Genomic DNA, 24,538 nt, shown 5'->3' with positions numbered 1-24,538 from the left:
GACCATGTTTGTGATTCAAAACATGCAAAAATATCATAACCATTTCATTTGAAATATTCACTTGCTTTATGAGTAAATAGATCACCAAATGATCTTTAAATATCGTCCACTTTGGCTGGACCGGCACATGCAGAAAGCTGTTTTAGAGCTTAGCGAGGCACAGAAAGAAGGCACAGATCTCGACAGTAAACGCTGATTCGAACGGACCGCGTTCTGCTAATGGAAAGCGAAGCCCAGCGGTCAGGTCAGGACCTGTGTGCGATGACTAAACGGTCATTACTGAGACAGAAACGTTTGGTGTGGTTAGATATCATCTGAACTGCTTTAGAAAGCTGAATGCAGTTGTCGAGACATCCTGCGATGAACTGACCGGCTCAAAATCTTCTAATCGATGCTTATGGATCCGTTTGAGAGGAAAAAGCTGAGCTTTTGTGGACCAACTGTACTTCATTTTAGTACAAAAATGCAATAATTGGACTTCCCCCTCTCAAAGAGGAAATCTGATTCAAGTGATAGCATTAAACAAAGAGTTCACTCAGAAATGGAAATCAGCTCCGTTTAGTTGCCTTCATTTTGTACGTGGAAGATCTTCCTCAGCATACGTGAGGAGAAAGCGACTGAAATGCCATCTTTGAGTGAATTAATAATAACAAACAAACTAACTAACTATCTCCGACCAGCTAATGAAGGCAAACAGGAAGAAAACGTGATTGTTGGCATGTCTTGATAAAAATCCCCAAGTGCTTATTCGATGAACCCTTCTGCCCAGCTCTCTCTCTCTCCATCTTTCGTGATGAGCGAGTCTCGTGAACGCAGTGATGTGAGAGCTGGGAGAAGTTCAGACAACGAACGAGAGCTCGTGAGAGGAGAGAGAGGTAGAGGCACAGGGTTCGTCCGTGTCCAGAGATGATCTCTGGGATGAAACGGCTTCAGCAGACGACCGCCGGAGCTTTAATGAGCACCTTTTGAGCCCGGCGGGTTGTGAATCCAGTCCAAGACGATCAGAGACAAGCTGCTGATCATGAAGAAGATGCCCACCACCAGGAAAATGGTTGCCTGTAGATCAAATCAAATTAAATAAAATAAAAAAACATAACATAATATAACATAGTAATTATGAAAAAAAAAAAAAAAAATATAATATATATATATATATATATATATATATATATATATATATATAATTTTTAATTTAATTTATTACATACAGTAAAATAATTCCTGAAAATATATAATATAATATAATATAATATAATATAATATAATATAATATAATATAATATAATATAATATAATAATTGCTAGGTAGTAACTGATTAAATGTAATCTGTATTACATAATCAAATTCCTAAAATGAAACACTTGTAATTACATTATATTACCTTTTTTAATTTGCTTAAAATAATCAGATTAAAGTTAAATTTTAATGGATTACAAGATTACATATTATTCACACATTAAAGTAAAACTTGAAGTGCTCCTGAGACTTTTAAGTTAATATTTAATATATATGATATTATAACAAAATGAAATATAAAATATAACATTTAAAAATGTTTTTAATTAAATTACATTTACTTTCTTTATGGATTACATGATTACATTTTTACACATCATTTACTTGAAGTCCCCCTGAGATTTTAAGTTAATATTTTAATTATTATTATTAATTATTGTTTTTTTAATTTTTACTAAAGTTTACATTTTTAGGATTTAATTCATTAGCTTTTTATCAATTCACAAACCCCCTTGCAGTTCCCCCCAGTTTAGGAAACCTCAACTTCATGTTTTTATTTTTAGGATTTAATTAATTAGCTTTTTATCAATTCACAAACCCCCTTGAATTGTACATGATATTTTAATAGTCACTATAGACCAGAGGGGATCAGATTATTTTTCCCTTCTATACTTACAGATATTTTCTGAGGTGATCTGAAGGGTAAACTCTAGATGAGCATGGTGGCTGCAGACGAACCTACAGGAGGAAGAAATATGTGTGAGATCAGGTTTATTTCTCCTATTTCTACTGACAAGCGCTGTTTGGAGAAAGCACTGACCGATGAAGCCAAAGATGTCTCTGATGGTGGGGACGAAGATCACCAGGAGGTTGTTGAAGGCCAGTATAGCGGCGGCGATGAGGATGTGTCGGATCCAGCTGAACTCTTTTCCAGCGAAACACAGCGTGATGACTGAAGAACGGATCTGAAAACACAGATTAACACACATCATCATTTAGAAAAAGACCACTAAACCTTTCACACTTTTTAACAAAAGCACACAGTTGAAATACAAAATACAATGAAATACAAACACTATTATTGTTTACATATAGTGTTTATATGTATATATAAATTCTAACTTTTCAATTTATATTAGTTTTACCAATATATATATATATTATATATAGGCCTATATAATTTTTGTAATTATATTTATTGTTACAAATATATAAATTATATTATATATATATATATCTATATATATATATATATATATATATATATATTTTACGACAATCATTTTATATATATATATATATATATATATCTATATAATATATATACTATATATATATATATATATATATTACACATACCACACAGAAATGTATACACAGATATAGCAGTAAATTAAATAAAAAAAAAAAAAACTTATATTGGTTGCTTAATTGGTTGCTTAAAGGAGCGGCTAATATATATATATATATATATATATATATATATATATATATATAAATTCTACATCCAGTATTTTATAAACTTTTCTAAATTATAAAAAAACTAGGTAATGTGGGTGGTGGTTGTTGTAATAAATATTGTTCTCTGCAGGGATAATACACATCATTTTTTGTGATCCAAAACTCTAAGACCACATTAAAACTGTAATCGAAAGCCTTTGCACCATGAAATGCTAAATCTGCATCAGAAATACAGCTCCAGTCTGTTCCAGAACAACCGTCCTGCGCCTTATGATTTGAAACAAATGAAAAGCAAGCAGCTTCATAAATGAACACGATTTTCTGTTTAGATTTATTCAAATTTGAGCAGTGGTCCCCAACCCCCGGGCCGCGGACCGGTACCGGTCCGTGCGTCATTTGGTACTGGGCCGCACAAGAAAGAATAAATAACTTACATTAAAGCTGCAGTCGGTAACTTTTGGGGCTCGCGTCTGGCGGAAGAACATTGTAGCCGGAGCTACTTCTCTCTGTTTACATCTATGGCGAGTCACGCAGCTACTGTGCTGCAGCGTTGCCGACCCCAACCAGACTAAAATAGTCTGAATATAAACACTTATTATAGGTGTACAAAAACACGGTTTGGAAAATGGATTCATGATGTACTCGCTCATTATATATATTTTTTATATATAAACAAAGTGAGCGTTAGGGTTAGGGGGCAGAGAGGATGCTATTCATGTTATGTTGTTGGCGCGATGTTACGAGTACGCTGCTAAAAAAGTTGCATACGAATACACAGTGGATTCATGTTTATTATTATATTTACAATATACCACAGTTTTTATGCCAGTCGTATCATTTTATTTTGTTGTATTTATCCGTCACACCTTAAGGCCCGGTCCGTGAAAATATTGTCTGGCATTAAACCGGTCCTTGGCGCTAAAAAGGTTGTGGACCGCTGCCTTGGAGAACTAATATTTTGTTATAAAGTTATTCTAGCACTGCAAACTCACACACACACACACACACACACACACAGAAGTCTGAATGGAGCAGAATTGTACGACCCTGAGCAGGTGAGTGAATTATTTGAGTGCAGGTCACAGGACCCGGACTGATCTGCTAAGAGCATGAGAACCAGCTCACACTGGGCCAAAGTTCACACACACACACACACACACACACACACACACACACACACACACACACACACACACACACACAAGGTGGGCTGAGACGGGGTTACCAGTGTAAGCGTGAGGTAGAGTTGCATAAGCCAGCAGCAGGATAAGCGTCTGACTGAGCTCTTGACACAGATCACTCGAGCAGAGATCACATTAAACCAGACTGGATTTCAGCTTCTAAAGATACACTTTCAGCGTAGCCCCTGAACAGAGAGCAGATGTACCTCGAATGATAGGAAGAGCCTTTTAAGATCCTCTGAAACTAACTGTTTACTTGCTTTCAGTTCATGTTGAGCACATATACACTATACACTAGTACTCCTGACACATGAGCTAAATAAACTTTCAAATTCACAGTTTTCCTCTGTCTGACTAGTGCTGTCCACAAGTTCACACTGCAAAAAAAAAAAAAAAAAAAAAAAAAAAAACAATTCTTAAGATTTTTGACATGTTTTACAATATAAATATCTAAACATTCTTATATCAAAATACATTTAATTAAGAAGCAAATATTAAAATGTTTGTAAAAACATTTGTAAACGTAAAAAGTAAATGTACATTAAATAATATGAACAAATTGAGAAATATATTAATTAAAATATTCTTAATTTATTAACAATAAAACAATTAATTAAACATACTACTGCTTCTAATAATATAATATATAGTTAAAAAATCTTATATTAAAATATGTATTTATATATTTTAATATTATCATATTAAAAAAAATAAATATTAAATTATATAATTTTTTAATATTGTATTGTTTTAAAGTTTTATTTTTCTGACCCCACTAGCAGATTTTTTTTAAATGAATTTTTCAGAAAATAAGACTTAATATCTTATGTCATTTTGCTTCACTAGTAAAAGTATCTTGATTTAAGATTGTTCAGATATTTTACTGTAGATATACATGTATACCTCTAAACTCTTGCTGCAGTCTATTTATTTATTTATTTATTTACATCATGATAGCAGCAAGACTCAATGTTATATTCATGGCATCATACAATTAACAAAAAAAACTATATTAAACATTTAAAATATTTTTTAATTACATCAGTCAGTCATATTTGTGAGTAAAAATATATAAAACAGTATATTTCCATTATAAACTGTAGTCCAGTAAAATATGCTGGTTCTTTTGAGTGTACTCATTTGAGTGCAATTTTATTTCATCAGAAGAGCTTTTGCAGACAAAGCTGATTAATTGATTTCTCCGACATGGTTTAATAAGTACAGGTTGGTTCATCTGTAGCCTCTCAAAACACCTCGGGGTTCATAACACATCACTAAAGAAGTGTAGAGCAGACCTGGGGACAGTTTAACTAACAGCTTGCACCAGCGCTTAGTGTGTAGAGGTTGTTTGGTCTGTTTATAGCCGACTGAAAAGGCCTGCAAATAGCCTGACTGTCTGGAATTTACCGTCTTTTGCTGTTAAAATAGTACTTTCTGGCCCTTGGTTCATTAAAGAGCGATAGTGTTGCGGAAGCGTCTCTGATCTGACAGTCCTTTAACAGAGACCTAAAGCCTTGTTTTCTGGCTGTAAGCATTTGAGACATTTTGACTTAACAACAGCTCAGCTGTTTTCACACACTCTTTAAAGTGATGTTCAACTCGTCTCAGTTGGTTTAGATGGTTAAACTCAAGCAAGCTGATAGAAACGACTGCTTTCATTCAGCAAGGATGCATTAAATTAATCAAAAGTAGTTTTCAATGCAGTATTTGAGTTACTTGTATTACTATAGTATATAATAATATAATACAGTAGTATGCTGTGTTAATTTGCATGTTCATGTCATTGTATTTATAGCATGAAAACAGACCACTTCTGCTTTTTTACAAATACTGTAATCTAAGAGAAGTCTGTAAGATGCTGTTGTCCTGAATATCTTCAGTGTTATCTGCTTGTTGTTTGTAGTGCAGATAACTACACATTCAGCCTCGTGTTGTTTAATTACTTGAAATAAGTAGCTTAACGTGCTAGTTTCAAAGAAACTGCTCTAAAAATAGTTGCAGAGATCACAAAGACAGAAGTGGAGAGATCAGTCATAAACCACAAAACCAGATGAAGACGAGTGTCACTGCGAGCAACAACACAAAGAGCTTTTCAGAGAAACCCACGTGGTTCTGGGGGAGGAACACACTCAAGTAAAGCCACAACCTCTGTCTCCTGTATGGAGCTGTAGTGTTTCTCTCAGCCGGGTGCAAACTAACGTACGTGATCATGTGAGGGATGCTCACTGACCCTCACAGGCTCTGACCTGACCTTTGACCCCAGGCTGCACTGACCTCACATGAGAGACAGACCGGCCTAATCACAGGGTCAGAGCACCAACTAACATAATACATATATAACAAAAAATAAATAAAACTTAAAAATCAATCTGTCCATCTACAGATGTGTTCATCAGGAGAAGTGAATCAAGCATCAGATACAAGAGAAACCGGCGCTGAAGGGCCCCGGGGTCCCTTATAAGGGCACAGAAGCGGCGCACCTGGCACTGCTCGTGTAGCAAATGTGCTGCTGATGCCCAAGAGCCTTGATTCTGAGCGCTGCGTGAGAGTTTTGGAAACAGCATGCATCAGATATCAATCCAAGATGTGTCCTGAGAAAACTCTGCTACAGTCCTGAGTTCATAACAGAGCTTTAAAGAGCTCTGTCTCAGCCAATCAGAAACACCCTGGGCCTGCCAATCATTTTACACATTTGCTTATATGACTATAAAGGGAGTTTTTTATATATATATATATATATATTTATGATATTAATATTAGTTAATGACAACAACCCTGAAAAGGATTCCTTAAAAGAACCATGTTTATTATGCACACAATGCAAGTGAGGTCCCTACTGACTTAAAAAAAAAAAAAATAAGATGAGCAAATAATGCTAATTTTCCAATTTAAACTGATCATTCACACAAAAATCCAGAATTCTGCACGCCTTTGAGCTTATTAGAGTCTGAATGACTTCATCAGCGCATGAGTCCCATGATCTCAGTGATTCTACTGTTCGAAGGTGTTTGAGATTGAATGAGTTTTATATAATCATCATCGCTCTGAGCTCATCAGACTCCATGAGGAGCCTGGTTTAGCCTCATTCAGAATAAAACAGCTCGCTCGCTCGCATCGCCGCTCGTCTTGTTTCTGTTAGCGAGTGTCGTCTGCGCGTCTGACTCAAGGTCTCCGTTGGCCCTCAGACAAAACAAAAGAAATCTCGCGCACAAAGGCCGTGACATTTAAGAGCGACTTGAAGGCCAAGAACTCCTTGGAAACATGAAATGTCACACGGCGAAACTCTGCGACCCCTGAGCAGGCCTCAGCTCAACTGTGCTCTTTTACACAGGCTGCCTGACGCCGAAGCGCTTTCACCGGTCCACATGAAATCACTTGCGACAAACTAATCAAACAACACCAGCACATGTCAGTCTTCACGGAAACGCTGATCTGACTCTGGGAGCTGCAGGAGTGTTGTGTGTTTATAGCGCCTCCGGTGGCCACATGCTGTAACTGCGGCTTTTGCAAGCTCACTGCACTGCATCAGGTAATCTTACTGTGTTTTTGGTCGCTCCTTCATTGTTGTGTGAGAGTGTGTGTGTGTGAGTGAGAGAGAGAGAGAGAGAGAGGGAGAGAGAGAGAGAGATGGGGCGGGGCTTGAGTGAAAGAAGCTCTCCATCGCCCTCTGCCTGACACATGACATTCATAATTTAACAAATCAGTGTTATTTTAGCGTCACTGATATACTATTGTAGTTTGTTAACATTTGGAAGTGGATTTTATTTTTATTTTCACTAATTTTATTTAAGGTTTTAATTTTTTTTTGTGTTTTTGCCATTTTTATTATTTATTTATTTCTTTCCCTAAATTTTTTTTTTTTTTTGTATTATTTTTTTTTGTTAATTCATGATTTTATTTTAAATGTGAGATATTGCCTCAGCAATTTTATTTTTTTAAGTGTTAATATATTTCATTTCAGTTAACGTTTCTTTTATTTCAAGTCATGTTATGGTTTTAGTATCATTGATATACTATAGTTTGCTAATATTTTGAATTTTGAATTTTTTTAAATTTAAGTTTTTATATATTTTAATTCTTTTAATTAATACATTTCTTTTTTTATTTGTTTTTATTATTTATTTTAGTAATTTTAATACATCAAGTTGAGAATGAGAAATGTTGCCTTAGAAACTAGCTGAAATAAAATAAGTTTAGGTGTTTTATATTTTATTTCAGTTAACGTTCATTTTATTTGTTATGTATTTTCTAATGGTTTTAGTATCATTGATTATATTATGTTTTTCTGTTTTCACTAAAATTTTCTTGCTTAATTTGTTGTTTTTTTGTCATTTTATTTGTTTTTAGTTTTAGTTATTTTAGTAAATAAAGTTACACTAAAAATAAAAAGAAAAGATTTAATTTTTAATTGTATGATAGTTGATATATTTTATATTTTATTTCACTTAACATTGTTTCTTTTCTTTTTTTTTTCAAGTAAGGATTTTTTTTATGGTTTTAGTTTTAGTTAACTATAACAACCCTGGACCAATCCAGCTTGTAACTCTTTTTTCTGTGCTGAATCAAGGTTGAAATGTGCAAAATATGATTTGTAAATAGAGTTGAAACTACTAGCAGTTACCCAATATTTCAATAGGTGTTGCTGGTTCTGATAGCTAATGAACAGGGTGACCGATGCCCAATAAGATACTGATTAATATGGTGGCATTAATTAATGGTAGCATGCACTAAAACTGTGGAAATGAACTACACTTGTATTAAAAAATATTTTTCTCAGAGAAGGCTGCCAAAACGAATAATCTTAATAGAGCAGCGCCCTCTGGTGGACATTTACAACCTTAATAAGAGTACATGAATACAACAACATAACGCATGTTCAGAGGGTGTGTTTAGTTACTCACGGGGAACAGCACTATGGGAACGGTCAGCGTCACCGCCGTCAGCACAGCCAAACGAACCAGAAGAAGCATCGTGTCAAACTTGTAGACCTTTGTGAAGGTGTGGAGCAGCTCTGCCTCGACATGATCTGACACAGACAGACAGAGAGTGTGAAGCGTGTTGTGACGGAAGAGCGCTGAAGCTGTGCATGAGAAGAGTGTGTTTGTAACGTACCATAAAACGTCAGGTAACCGAACAGAGCGGAGAGCAGGTACATCACCAGCATCGCCAGGATCGACAGGTTTGATACCTTCTGCATCTTCCTCCGAGAGCGACTGAGGAACACACATATTATAATATAAATCACTTTTTTTTGTTACTGGAACTGATGCTATTTGAAAATAATAATAATACTAATAATAATTTTTTTAATGTATATGCACTACCGTTCAAAAGTTTGTGATCAGAAAGACTTGTAATGTTTTTAAAGAAGTCTCTTCTGCTCATCGAGGCTGCATTTATTTGATTAAAAATAAAGAAAAAAAACTGTAATCTTGCAAAATGTTATTACGATATAAAAAAAATGTTTTTTATTTTAATATCCTTTAAGATATAATTTATTTCTGTGACGCAAAGCTGAATTTCCATCATCATTACTCCAGTATAAAGTATCACATGATCCTTCGGAAATCATTCTAATATGTTGATTTATTATTAGAATTATCAATGTATCAACAGTTGTGCTGCCAAATATTTTTTTTTGGAAACTGCGATACTTTTTTCAGGATTCTTTGATGAATAAAAAAATAAAAAGAACAGCATTTATTCAAAATAGAAATAGTTTCCAACAATATAAATCTGTGCTATCACTTCTTAACAATTTAACACATCCTTGCCGAACAAAAGTTTTAATTTCTTTCAAAAAAGAAATAATAAAAATTTACTGACCCCAAAATTTTCAACAGTAGTGTATATTGTAAGAAAAGATTTCTATTTTAAATAAATGCTCTTCTTTTTAACTTTTTATTCATCAAAGAATCCTGAAAAAAAGTCTCATGGGCTCCAAAAAAAAAAAAAAAAAAATCCAAAAAAACAAATGAAGGATTTGAAGCTGTTTTAATATATGATAATATTTGAGTGTTTTATGATGATTTTTTGAGATTATGTGTAATTATGATTAATGTTGATGTGAGTTTAGCTGAAATAAATTAGATTTGAATGTATATTAAAATAGAAAAACATTATTTTACATCGCAATAATATTTCGCAATATTAAATTTTTTCCTATATTTTTTTTATCAAATAAATGCAGCTTTTATGAGCAGAAGAAACTCCTGTAAAAAACGTTAAAAATCGTTCTGATCAAACATTTTTGAACAGTAGTGTACACACACACACACACACAAACACTCACACACACACACACAAACACACACACACACACTATTTTAATAATCACCTGTAATTAGGCAGTTTTCTACACTGGTGCATTATGTTTTAGTCTTTAATTTATTGGACAGTATAAATCTGACTACACTGATGCTTTCTTATTTTTATTTTTGTTTTATTTTGCATAAGTACATAGTTTTTCTCACTCTTTGAGTTCGCTGTAGATGGGCAGAACTTCAGGATGACAGACGAAGGCAAAGGCGAGGATGGGAATGGTGTAAGCGGTCTGAAAGACAAACACAGCAAACGCCGTGAGGCTCTGTCCACACGCAGCGTCCAGTCTGACAGACTCAGTCACGTGTTTGCAGCATCACCTGTGAGTTGAACACAAAGTATTTGGGTGTGCACATGTCCTGGTGGTCCTGGGGGTGAGGCGTGAACTGGACGGCGCTGTGGAGCGGGTCGTGCAGCGGAGCGTGACGATCCGGCTGAGCTTCAGAGATATACGCCAGCGCCGAGGCGTTCTGCAGCGAGTACAGACCCAGAGCCTCCGAGCCGTTCACGCTCATGTTTGACTCGTGCTGGTAGAAGAACGGCAGAGGACAGGGCAGGATCGTCTTCTTATAGATCAGCTGAGAATCAAACCAATGCACAAGAGAGTGTCACCAAACAATGAGTGAGAAATAGTTCAACCGAGAGAGAAAGTCCTGTCAGAATAAAAGTTACTCAACAGGTTTTGAACAGGGTTTTCATCATCATCTAAAACTAAAAGCATTAAAAAAAACATTTTTGTTACCTGAAATAAAATAAATGGTAATTAAATAAAATATAATAAACACGTTTTTTTTTTTTTAGTTTAGCTTGATGTTCTCAAAATAACTAAAACTAAAATAAAAAGAAAAAAATTATAATTAAAGAAAAAACCTAAAATGTCAACTAAAATTTATAAAGGTTTTGAACAGAGTAATTATAGTTTACTAAAACTTAAAACATTTTACTAAAGCTAAAAACAAATTTTCGTTGCTTGAAATAAAAATATAAAAAAATGTAACTTCTTGATGTACTAAAATAACTTGTATATTTATATAGAATAACTACTACAATGGAAAAAAATATATTATAGTTCACTAAAAGCATAAAATAATTTTCATTACTAGCAATAAAATAAAATCCTTTCGATTTATTTTAATTTAGTTTAAATTGATGTCCTAAAAAGTAAAATAAAAATAAAAAGACATTAAAACACACTAAAATGTCAACTAAAATTCAAATAAAAAATATCAAAATAAAAACTAATTTAAAATGTTAATAAAAACTATAATAGTGAAGTCTGTTCTCTCATGCTTTGCATTAAAAAAAGTTCAATAAATATACTTTATTTTCAATTAAAAAAAAAACATCTCAATAATAGTAAATGAGCACTGGTTTGGAACAGCGTGAGGGCGAGTAAATGATTTTCACTTTTACTGAACTATTCTTACTCGCACAGAAATGCTGTAACCTCATACGGCATGTAAAGCTGCTATTAAACATTCACAGCAAATGAAGAGAAACGTACCACTCCCAGGAAGAACACCATGCATGAGAGAGAGAAGCCGCTGGTGTACCCGAGATACCCTGATGTGAGAGACGACAACGAGAGTTACACACACTTCACAAACTCAAACACCGCTCTGACACTTAGAGCCAAGTCTTACCCAGGTTTTTCAGCAGAGACAGTGGCAGAATGATGCCGATGGACACCAACACCACCGCGTAATTCCCGTTCAGATACCACTCACTGCACAGAGAACGAGCACATACAATGATACAGATCTCACAGCAGTGCTGATATCACATTGGGATTATATTGATTTCTATAGCGCTATACATTTACATTTAGTGATTTAGCAGATGCAACAATATAGATTGTTTTTAAAAGTTGCTTCAGTAAAAAAGCACTGTTATAAAATGTGACGCTGGACCACAAAACTGAAGTGTCTGAAGTGTCAATTTTTCCAAATTGAGATTTATACAACATCTGTAGGCTGAATAAATCATCTTTCCATTGGTGTATGGTTTGTTAGGAGGACAATATTTTTCTGAGATACAATTATTTGAAAATTTGGAATCTGAGGGTGCAAAAAAAATCTAAATATTGAGAAAATTGCCTTAAAAGTTGTCCAAATGAATTCATAGCAAGGCATATTACTGAGCAAAAATATAGTTTTGATATATTTACAGTAGGAAATTTACTAAATATCTTAATGCAACATGATCTTTACTTAATATCCTAATGATTTTTGGCATAAAAGAAAAATAATAATAATTTTGACCCATACAATGTATTTTTGGCTATTGCTACAAATATACCCCAGAGACTTAAGACTGGTTTTGTGCTCCAGGGTCACAAATGTCAAAAATTATAAATTGATTCAATTTCAGCTTTAAAGAAGCTCTACATAAGACAAAAGTGTCAGTATTTAGTATTTTGTCTTATTTTCCGATCTAAACATCCTTACATCAGGATGCATTTACATGAGAAGCAAAATGACATCAGATATTAAAACCTGTTTTCTTGGAAATACATAAGAATGGAGTTTGTTTATGATTAAAACAAGACAAAATATCTGCCAATGGGGTCAGAAAAATATTTAAGCATAAATGTTTTATTTGATTTTGATAAGTTTTTTTTTTGTTTATGATTGTAGTAATATATTATTTATTTGTTTTGTATTAATTAGTATATATTTTATTTTATTGTAATATTTTATTTAAATATATTCTAAAGTATAACAATAATACATATACAAATTAAATTATTCTAATCCTTTAAAAAATAAATATAAAATGTAAATATTAATTTCATTAACATAAACAAATGTGTACTTAAATTATCATATCTTTAAAAAAAATAACACTTCATTTTAATACACTTTTCAGAAATCAAGACTTCAAGATGATTGATTGATTGATGAATTGGCATTGAATTGACAAGTTATCAATTTTGCAATGTAGCTTTAAACAACTCACAATTGCTTCAACATTTAATTGAAAAGTGCAAATCATGTATCCTGATCGGGACATCCACAACAATAACACATTTTAGTTTTTGTTAAATAATATACAAATAATTAAATCTTAAATACATGTATCAATTTTTTACATGTTTGATTGATGCTTTGATCCAGATTTCTCTCCAATCAATCACAGACACTCACACTGCTACAAATTTCCATCATAAATCAGTTATGCTTTTATCTGCAGACACAAACACTCATTAAACATCACCGAGTCTTACCCAGAGTTCTCCTCCAGCCCCAGAAAAGCTCGAATCACCTCCGGCAGCTCGTATTTGACTATGAACAGGTAGCTGGACATGGCTGAAGACGAGCCAAACACATTAATATCACATCACTCGCGCCAAAAACTCAAGCTACTTTTAAATATAGCATCATTACCTCCTATATTCTGCAGAGTTATCGATCCAAAAGCTGCCATTTTTCCCGGCCATCCAAACGCTCTTTCCCCGAGCTTCTCGTAGATCAGCGAGCCTGTAGCCAGAGGATATTATAGCATCAAACGCACGTTTCATATGTTAACATGTGTTTACGATCTCTCGACAAGCTCACCTCCTTCTTTGGCCGTCACTAGTAACAGATGAACAGAGTACAGCGACAGGACAGCGACTCCAAGCAGGAGAATGCTGCAAAAACAGAAGGAAACTTTAGAAACTCTTCCTATCATGTGTTCAAATACAGAGAGCTAGCCAGCTAATAGGGAACGTTCTCACAACAATGTTATATAAACGTTACAACTAAACATTCTTAATGTTTACGGAACATTCTTGTAACTTGATTAATATCTGATATGTTCTCATAACACTGAGGAAACGTTTTGAGATCAACATTCTCGGAATGTTCTTATGATGTTATTTCTATTTGATGAACATTCTAAGAAACATTTTTTTTGTAACGTTTAAACGTTCAAATCAAAACTGAACATATCTGATTGAAATTTTAAATTTTTAAAAAAATATATTTATAATAAAATATATCAGATTTAATGTTTATAATAATTATAATTATAATAATTAAATATATTTTTAAATTTAAAAATTAATTATTTCATATTAAAATTTTTAAATATTAAAAATAAACATATATCAAATAACAAGCTGTTGTAACATGAAACTGACAAGGGAAAACTAGACATTTTAACATTCTTATGTTAAATATTTTTATTCATTAAATTTATTTGTTGAAACAAGGTACGGTCATTATTTTGTTTTCATAAAAATAGCCTTTTGATGTGGTGATTGGGATTTGATTAGAAAACCAGTTAGGTCAGTTGAGCCGGTCAAATAATGATAAGTTAGTAGAAATGTTGTAGCAAAGCATGTAGCGCTTGTTTTACACATTATTTAAATAACGTGCTTCAAAAATAAACCGCAGTTAATCACATGTTTTGTGGGACTTACAGAGTGTTTGTAAATATTGCGAAAAACAGTGGATGTTAAAGTCAAAGAATGCATAACATTTCTAGCTTTTTAAAGCAAGATTTTTAATTATAAGCAAATCTAGTCCACGGATTCAGCTTATTTTAGAACCGCCAGCTTGGACAGGAAGAGACCCGTATGAATGATTATAAAGCGACCACAAAATGAGGAATTAATCACATGATGGGTTTGGTCACTCGACAATCACCCCGAACAGAAATAAACATTAGAATAAAGCGATGCGAGGTTGAGGTGAACGCTTCCCTCCTGCTGGCCTTTAAACAGATGACTGCTGATCCCTCACACACACACACACCCACACACACACACACACTATTTTTTTGGTGATATATTTTGGGTATTAATAGTATGGTGTTATTTGAATGCTGTAAGAAATATTAGCTTTGTAACCTTAAATCATGACAAGAAAACTAGATTAAAATAAAGCTATATAAACAGACGCTGATCTCATATAGTATTTATCATATTTTTTCACAGAAACAGTTTTGTACGGTCATTATTTTGTTTTCATGTAAACTTTTGAAAACCATACAAAAAAAAATAAAAAATACCCTTTTGATGTGGTGATTGGTGATTTGTATTAAAACCAGTTAGGGTCAGTCTGAGCCGCAAAGATCATAATTATTCATTTTGATAGTAGTACATGTGAGATGGTTTCCATTTCAGAAATCTGCTCACTTTATTTTGAGAGGATCGTTAGCATTAGCATGTTAACATTAGTGTGTTAGCATTAGCGCTGTGTGTGGTCAATGCACAGACACATATATGTGCAGTCTGCATTTAGAACGTGCTTCAAAAATAAACCGCAGTTAATGTCCCAGCATGTTATTTAACAGGCGATAGAAGACGATCCCAGACGTGCTGAAGAACATCTGACTTACAGACCAGACTCCAAATATTGCGCAACAACATTGGATGTTAAAGTCAAAGATATGCATTGATAACATTTACAGCTTTTCTAAAGCAAGATTTTTAATTATCAGCAAATCTAGTCCACAATTCAGCTTATTTTGGCCAAGAACCACCAGCTTGGGCAGGAAGAGACCGTCTGAATGATATATAAAGCGACCCACAAACTGAGTGACCTGAGAGAATCAGGTAATGATGGTTTGGTCACTCGACACCGGCCTCCCGCGGCTCACCGAACAGAAATAATCTTTGTTATGTAGAGACATAATGGTCTGGTGATGCGAGGTTGAGCTCTGAGCGCTCAGGTGACCGTTAGCACTGAAGGTGTGCATCCACTGCTTCCTCCTGCTGGCCTTTACAGATGACTGCTGTCCATCACACACACACACACACACACACAGACTCACACAAACACACACACACACAGACTAACACACACAGACACACACACACACACACACACTCACACACACAGAGAGTGATTCAAAAACAAATATTATTAACCTACATCCATTAATAAATGTTCATTTGTGTAACTATATCAAACAACATCTCAACACACAACACACAAGAACAGGCACCACACACTTTAACCCCTCACTGAACATCAGACGCTGAGCTAAATATAGTCATATAGCTCATTAGCGATATGCGCGGTGTAGCGTGTCACAGAAATCCTGCCGTCCCGACAGAGCGATCGCCAGCACATTCTTTGATAAGAACCTCTCCGGGGCTTTCTGGAAGTATCACTTTGGCTACAAACAGGGCTGTAGCAAACATTAAAGCACATTCTTTGATAAGAACCTCTCCGAGGCTTTCTGGAATTCATATATATGTCGCATATAGCACCACTGTTTTTTATCACTTATTCATTTTTATTTCAGTTTTTTGTTTTTTTGTTGGAAAATGTAATTTGTATTTGTTTATTTTGTTTATTTCTTTTTAAGTAAAAATAACTATATCATTAAATATTAATATATTCATTCTTTCATTTAGGTTTAAAATTTTGAATGCCTACATTTGGAGTGACTGGGCCTAATTGTTAAAAAAAAAAAAAAAAAACTCCATATATATATAATAAAAAAAAAAAAAAAAAAACTCCATATATATATAACTTTTGAAACATTATACGCCGTTGTTTTATTTTGACAATTTTGCAAAAACATATTTTGTAGTATTAATTGACATTCATTCTTTCAGTTTATAATGAAACTTTTGAAACATTATAGTATTAATTTATTTATTAATTTATTATGTTAGTTCAAATTATGATTTTATTTAATTTTTTGAAATCATTAAATATATAATAATTTATACAGTTAGGCCACGTATTATCTATTTTAATTTTTTTTTTGCCTTTTTAATTTTTTTAATAAAAAACCTTACAATAATCACTTACTATTATAATAGTTAATTTATTTTAATTTATTTTATTTTTTAATTTTAATAAAAAACCAAAAACAAAACAAAAATGAATTGATTATATTAATTAATATTTATTTAAGAAAGAAGTACTCTCCTAATACAACTAGCCACTGCCTTTCAGCAACTAGGATTTGTTTTTTTATGATAGAAGTAGTCTCTTAATTTAAGTAGCTAGTGTTTTTATTGGTTTAGGGTTAGGGTTGGTTGTTAATATTCATGAGCCAAGCTGATAAAGAATCCAAGCTGATAAGTCCCTCCCACTTTCCACATCATTCTGAGCACAGATACTCACACAAACAGTATGATGCCAGTGTTGGCCATGGCGTTACTGAGATTAAAGACGGACATCCCAAACGAAGCGTGACCCGGGTGCTGCGAGACAGAGAGACAGAGTTAACCAACAGCTCCAGAGAGAGAATATGAATATGCTAATGTGTTTCAGAACAAGCATCTTACATGTTCTTCTTCCTCATATTTCTTCTTCTTCATGATGCCATTGGTGAGGAACTTCTGACTCTCTGCGTCGTCCTCCTCCAGAAGTGAGCTGCCGTCGTTGGTGAGGAAATTATGTTTATCTGCGTCTTTCTCATCGGTTATTTTTATTTGCTGTTTCGACGAATGAATCAATGTGTTTGGAGTTTTCTCATAGGTTGTTTTTTTTTGCTGTTGTTCTAGATGTGGACGTCAAACAGCGTCAGGGTTAAACACACAACAGTGTCTCTGACCTGTTAATGGTGGCCTTCTCTGATTCGATGGGCGTGAAGCGTTCGTCCACGCTGCTTTCATCATCCGCCTCCGTGTTCACTTTCTTCAGCTCCATACGCTCCATGTTTACAGCTTAGGATTTCGTCGAACTGAAAGAAGAACCAGAGAAGTCTGGTTAGAGCTAGAATTAGGGCAGGCGATAAGACTACAACATTATATCACGATATGAGCAATTTCATATCACGATAACGCTATATTTGCTTTTAATAACGTTTTTATGACATCAAAGTTTTTGATACATAGATAATTTCATAATTCTTGTCACCACTGTCAATATCACAGAAAAGATATGAGCAATTTCATATCACGATAGGAATCAAAAAAGGAACAAACAAAAAACTTTGGTCACTGCAAAAAAACTCAAATTGTCTCGGCTGCCTTTAAATATGGGGATAAGTAAGTAATAGAAAGAATTTATTGAGAAAAAACTCAAGCTCTCTGAAGATAAGTAACTAATCACCATAGGTATATATGCATAATTTTTAGTTAGTTTGTTTAATTTATTATTATTGAAGTTATCATTTTCAGTGCGTATATTCAATTTCTTATTTATAGTCAAGAGGATTTTCTCTCTCTGCTTTAATTCCTTTGATTAACATTGAATGACAGACAGCAGGAATATTAGACTGCTGTCAAACTTTAATTACCGAACATCCAGATTTCCAAATAACTGTACACTGTTACTGTTACACATGCTTTTTCTACTTTCACTTAAGACCTAAATGACTGTAATTTATGTTCAAACAAGAAAACTTGCAAAGAGGACTATCTTTTCATACCTTATAAATATAAGTGTATGTGGCATTTAACTGGCTCACAGCCAATAATTTGCTAAAACCAGTTAAAAATTTATTCATGCGTATCAGTAACTCACAGACAGTGCGCATGATAGCACCATCGTTGTTTGCATTAAACCAGGCTTTTAAAATCAACTCCATTTTTAAATTGCAATGCTTCAAATGAAATGGGTGTGCAAACTGTGAAGTGAGTCGACTAAAAAAAAATCAAACGGGTGCAGTGTGCAAACTGTGAAGTGAGCGAGTGCATAACTGCTGAAAAGACGATAGTCAAAAATCTCTACCAACTGTCGATACATTATTCCCAGTGTCTTCATGACTTATTCATTTTTTAATCATGAAAAATGAGTAAATAAATCAAAATTTTGGCAGCTTAACTATTCGTGTTTTTATGCCAACTGACCCTGAACTGATCCGCTAGAAACAAGTCAACATAACCACATTTGGAGCCAAATATATTGACTGGGACTCTAAACATGCTGTGATAAATCAGTCAATATAACCTCAACACAAAACAAATCTGGCCTGTTCTAGAGGTAAAACACGTCATAATTTTGTTTTCCACCAATTTTTTAGGTTTTGTTTTCATATAATTTTGTGGTTGTTCTGTCATTTTAACTTTAAAAAAGCAATCAACCATCGCCGTAATGTTTTCTTTTGACAATCTACAAATTGGGCAAAAATCAAATAAAATTTCGTTCAAACACAGGTCAGATAAAGTTAGTGCTACATATATTGACATGTAAACAGTCCTTGTGCTCTTTGCTCACCAGCAGTTTCATTAGGACTTACTTTGCCAGCAAACATGATCTTTCACTGGTTGTGGACAATTCCGAACAGCTTTGCGACGTCACGCCTGGATCGGTGAAATAGAAGCGGCCGTTGTGGCACTTAGGGGGCATTTGGACAATACAACATTCCCTTTAAAAGTGCGCGTCGAGACACAGATGAATACAAAATAATTAAATGCTACTCTGAAGAGAAAGCCAGATCTTGGAGCTTTTGCAAAATCTGATAATGCATGGCACAAATCCACACATCATGGTGGTTCATTTACCAAAGTAGACGGTCTAGATCTTCTGATAGGGCCTCTTTATCAACGAAATCTCCTAGGCTTATTCCGGATTCGGCGCCTCAGGAAAGCTGCGGCTTTCTAGGTTCATTTTTCGCCCACTTGTACGCTTTAGCTTTGAGCTACTTAGCCACTTATCAGAAGAAGTGGAACTGCATAACTTTGCACATTTACGAATTTCGCAAAAGAGTTACTTAAGAGAGATTCAGAGTGATGGCCTCGTTTTTCGCCGCAAGTTCTCCTCTGTAGCGAAGCGAGGTTGTTTTTTGAGTCTTATTTTAATGTCTGATTTGATTGAAAGAAGTTCCGACACGAAGGGACGAGATCGCGTTGAGGATGACTGCATATTTCTTCTTCGGGCGCTTCTTCAACATTAGAGCCGGATTTCCGAGATTTGCCCGGCATGTTTAGAAAACTGAACCAAATTAAATCCTAAAGTCGTCTAGTAGCTTCCAGATGCGAGGACTAATTTTATCAATGTTCACTGCTGAAGAGGAGTTTGACAATGTTTTTTATTTTTGGAGGCGTCGTGCAGTGCGTGCCTATCACTATAACGCAAAACCCGGAAGTCCTATTTTTTATTTCTAAGTTTTTACTTTTTGTATATATATATATACATGCATAAATATTAAAAATATTATATATTTTTTCTATACATTTTTAGTCCAATTTTTATTCACTATTTCAGTTTTCATTCCATGACTGTTTTAACTTTTCATCTTCTTGTTGTTGTTGTTGCAATATTAACAGCCTTTATTAGCTAAAATCATAGAAAACAGTTGTTAGAATAATTTCAGAGACATGGTAATATTACTTTTCAAATATAAGATACTTTTTTAGACAATTTATAGCACGGTTTACTACAGCACAACAACCATGAAAAATACACAATAATACTAATAAACTGGCCTTTCATGATAACCTTTTTTTTTTTTTGCTACTTGAAATTAAACTTTAACTGAAATAAAATCAATGTTAAATAGTAAAGTACTTTATTTCAGCTAGTTGATAAAATGATACCAAAATAAACAAATCCTGATTTTTTTTTTAAACTATGCAGACATAACAAATAACTTAAATTAAAACAAAAACAGAAAATACAGTAGACATTTGAAGTGGACCAAAAAAGTTAATCAAAGTTGTCCTAAGACAAGAACGCACTTTGGTTTTAGGTTTTAGAACAACTTGGATAAAAGGTTTTGATCCACTTCAAATGTTGACTATTGTATATTAATAAAAATTATAACATTCTCTCAGTGATACTAAAATAACATGGTTTGAACCTAGAGTCTGTAGTTAGCAGCTCAGATCTTTAACAGACAGTGGCAGTGATATTTAATCATTATCTGTTGCTGGATTCAGCATTTATTCCCGGCTGAGTGCTGCAGCAGGACTCAGTGTTTTGCTCCAGCTCCACATAAAGGCTGTGTTTGTTCAGTGTTTGGGTTGAGGACTCATGTATCTGTGTCTGATCCGCTCCATGACGCACTAGCTCTGGAATCAGCTGCGTTTAGCCGCGCTCAGGCACACACCTGTTACGAGCGCACACCGCACACTGGCCTCAGGTCAGCTATTTTCAGCCCATGCAAGGCACAAACCATCCTGAAAACCATTTCCTGAGCATCCAGCAAGACGGAGAACATTACATAAGACTCCGGCGAGCCATTTAATAAGCCAAAACACCACCAAACCATTCTTACACCCAATTACCCACAATGCTCCTCTTCACAGACACAAAGCCCTCATTGATAGGATTCATAAACACGGCCAGAAAAACTGCTGAACTATAGACTCATGGAAATATTCCACAGGACTGGGAACAGACGCAGATGTGCTACATTTACTGGATTTACACACAAGAACAGTTTTACAGAAAGTAAACCATTTTTACTGTGCGTTCATACTACAGCTGGACTGGTAAACAACAGCAATATGCTAAAACTAATATTAATGCAAGTCAGAATAAACACTTCTGCCAAGTAATGCCATTCATTAATTCATTAATTTGTCTGTTAATGATTGCACCTCGATGCATTACAGTTTTTTACAGACGCTAGGACACATTTCTCAATACTTAGGTCACTTTTGCAGAACTCTTCACACAGTGAGCACAACAGAAGTCTATGTGGGCTAAACTGAGGATCAGTTATCATTGCTTCGGCACAAAATGCATTCAATGACTACATCTGCCAAAACTCTTTGTACGTACAGGCCAACTTGCACATGCTTACATACTGTTTTCAAAACTGTTAAACTTATGTTCAAAACAATAACATAATACATAACTGGATAAGACAGCAATTTGCTACATTTCTACATTAATATTTGAATGAAATATATTTTAAATCTTAAAATTAAATGCTATAAAGACAATTGGACCAGCCACAGCTGATTCTCATTGTAGATGAACATCTACGCAGGTGTTACTCTTTCAATTGCATTACAAAAGGAGACAACTGCTGAATAGTTTTGTATTGTGATGTTAACATGTCTGATTCATTCCAGTAACATATATTGCAGTGAATTATAAACAGAGATGTGTCCTTGTTTTACACAAGAAAACACTGTATAATGCTACATGTTGTTAGTGTTTTTTAGGTCATTGTTTTGTGGGTGACAAAGTGTGTTTGTCGGCTGTCAACCTTTGCTAGTGTTCTGGAAGAATGAGTTGATTTGAGACCTGAATAAAGTGTTTTGGTAGTTGTAGTGCATTTTGAATGTGAAATGAACTGCTTTGCCAAGCTGAACGTTGGTTAGGAGAACTGTGTGAAGAGTTTTGCAAAAGTGACCTAAGTATTGAGAAATGTGTCCTAGCGTCTATAAAAAACTGTAATTTAGAACAACAGTGTATCTAATCCAATCAGAAATTAGAGTCTGAATGAGCAGTTTTATAATCTTAGCTCAACTGTTTTGATTTTTAATAATATGAATAATCTGATGCTTTGTGAAGCACAATGTAAAAAAAATTAATCTTCACAGTTGTTAAAAAAAACTATTTATTAATATATATTACATATTCTCAACTGTAAGTCGCTTTAGATCTTATCCTATATGAATACATGTACTGTATATAATGTTACCATGACTCATACACTCTAAGAAAAAAAAGGTACAAAAGCTGTCACTGGGGCGAAACCTTTTAAAAAGGCACATTTTTTTCCTCAAAAGGGTGTGTGTTAGTGTGCTAAAGGTTTATATTATCACTTAAACTTACCTTACTGGTCGCTTTTAAAAAGGTACCACAAGAACTTTTGTACCATTTTTCTGAGATTGCAGCATAGCGTAATAGAAGATCCTGGTTCATTAGTCTGAACTAAGCTTTTAAACACCATTCATGACACTTCAGCTGTAAGACATCAAGTCTAAGAACAAACTCCAGCCTTGTAAAACCAGCCTAACCAGCGGAGAGCAGATAAAGCTGATGTATCAAACCCAAACAGACTTAATGAAACACGACCACAACTTTATCTTCAGTACACATTGAGAAACACTGAGATCTGACAGTCTCATAACACACATGACTAATGCAGCTTTAATTGCAGCAGCTCTCAACACAATATAACTCTTTTAGATTTACGACTGAAAGCAGAAGCAGAAAAACAGTAGATGAAATACCTCAATCATTTGTCTTTGACAGCAAAGACATTAAACAGAGAACCTCTGCATCTCAGGCTTTTCGCCAGTAATCTCATGCATCTCCTCTAGAGCTTCAGCAGCGTTTTTGAGTAATGACAAAATAAACCATCTAAACCAAACTGTGCAGATGCAGTTTGAGTAAAACCTGTGCAGACCGGCTTTAAACCGGTCTAATGGCGCTTTTCAAATGCATGATACGACACGGTATGGTTCAGTACGGCTCACTTTTGGGGGGTTTTCTACAGTACCTGCTACTTTTTTCAGTACCACCTCGGCTGAGGTTCCAAGCGAGCCATACTGTTACCAAAATGTGACGTGTAAACCCCGCTGATCACTGATTGGCTGAGAGAATCGTCACTACCTGCGTCATTGAACTTGTGATACAAGACTCTAGACCCGCTAGATTTAAATCAGCACAGCCAACAAGGATCGGGTGCAACTTTTTTTTTTTTGAATGAATGCAACTGTTTTGAACAAGCGCATCTTTTTTAAACAATCAAAGTTTCATGGTCTGTTGAGGAAGTATAGACGTTCCACTCATTGTTAGCCGAGGAGCGGATCCAAAGGGATATTGATGGTGCAACGCAGAATGAAAAAGTTTTTCTGGAGGTCGCTCAACTCTTGGCCGCGACATGTATAATCCCGCTCACTTAAAGCAGTACTAAACTGCAGTGGAAACCGAGCTGAGTCGTACCATTCAGTGGAAAAGTGCCGCAAGTTAGTTGTGCTGTCGTCGTGAATGCCTCCAAGCAGCTTGAGCTGACCTGAGTGTTTTACGACGAAAACACACTCGCCCTTCAAAGGGAATGTCTGTGTTTGTGCTTGACCAGCATTCTTCAATCTGCCGGCCGGACGCAGACCACACACACACACACACAGAAGCACCAACTAAATGCAAAACCCACAGATCTACTCTAGCTTTAACCCAATTATAATGTATTAATAGTGGTTTGGTTACTCACAATGAGAGCCGGTCAGACGCAGGACACTAGATGTACTCACAGATCAAGGATGAGCTTAGTTTTTTAGCCCTGGAGGTGAGTGGAAGCTTTAAAGAGCGTAAGGAGGGCCCACCTCAGCCAATCAGGAAGCTCCACCTGCGTCACTGAAGGGCACACGTGCTTCCAGAAATGAGTTTGAGATAAGGCGACGCGTTGCATCAACTTCTGTTTGCACTGGGGCAAGAATCTGGGGTCGCTCGGCCTCACGGACGCTCTGGGACACCAACCAGCAGCCGCCAATCTGCATACGCGACTGAGGCTTGTACAAACACATATACAGACACACACT

The 24,538-nt window shown here is 34.8% G+C and overlaps 1 protein-coding gene across 1 annotated transcript; it reads right to left on the bottom strand.

Moving 5' to 3' along the window:
• Positions 1–1,946: 1,946 nt before the first annotated feature.
• slc38a4 (solute carrier family 38 member 4) lies at positions 1,947–24,331 on the bottom strand. Its single transcript, XM_042721581.1, has 15 exons — positions 24,211–24,331; positions 17,704–17,832; positions 17,435–17,522; positions 17,271–17,350; positions 13,758–13,831; positions 13,587–13,679; positions 13,427–13,508; positions 11,844–11,926; positions 11,705–11,763; positions 10,521–10,778; positions 10,353–10,432; positions 8,992–9,092; positions 8,781–8,905; positions 2,058–2,202; positions 1,947–1,975 (listed from the first exon to the last, which is right to left on the bottom strand). The coding sequence occupies exons 2-15, from the start codon at positions 17,805–17,807 to the stop codon at positions 1,947–1,949; spliced, it is 1,401 nt and encodes a 466-aa protein (XP_042577515.1). The 5' UTR covers positions 17,808–17,832; positions 24,211–24,331.
• Between the last annotated feature and the right edge of the window lie 207 nt (positions 24,332–24,538).

Source organism: Cyprinus carpio, chromosome B4 (genome assembly GCF_018340385.1).
Source record: "Cyprinus carpio isolate SPL01 chromosome B4, ASM1834038v1, whole genome shotgun sequence".
Taxonomy (NCBI): domain Eukaryota; kingdom Metazoa; phylum Chordata; class Actinopteri; order Cypriniformes; family Cyprinidae; genus Cyprinus; species Cyprinus carpio.
The sequence above is the reverse complement of the archived record's forward strand: the minus strand, read 5'-3'. Positions and strand labels throughout refer to the sequence as shown.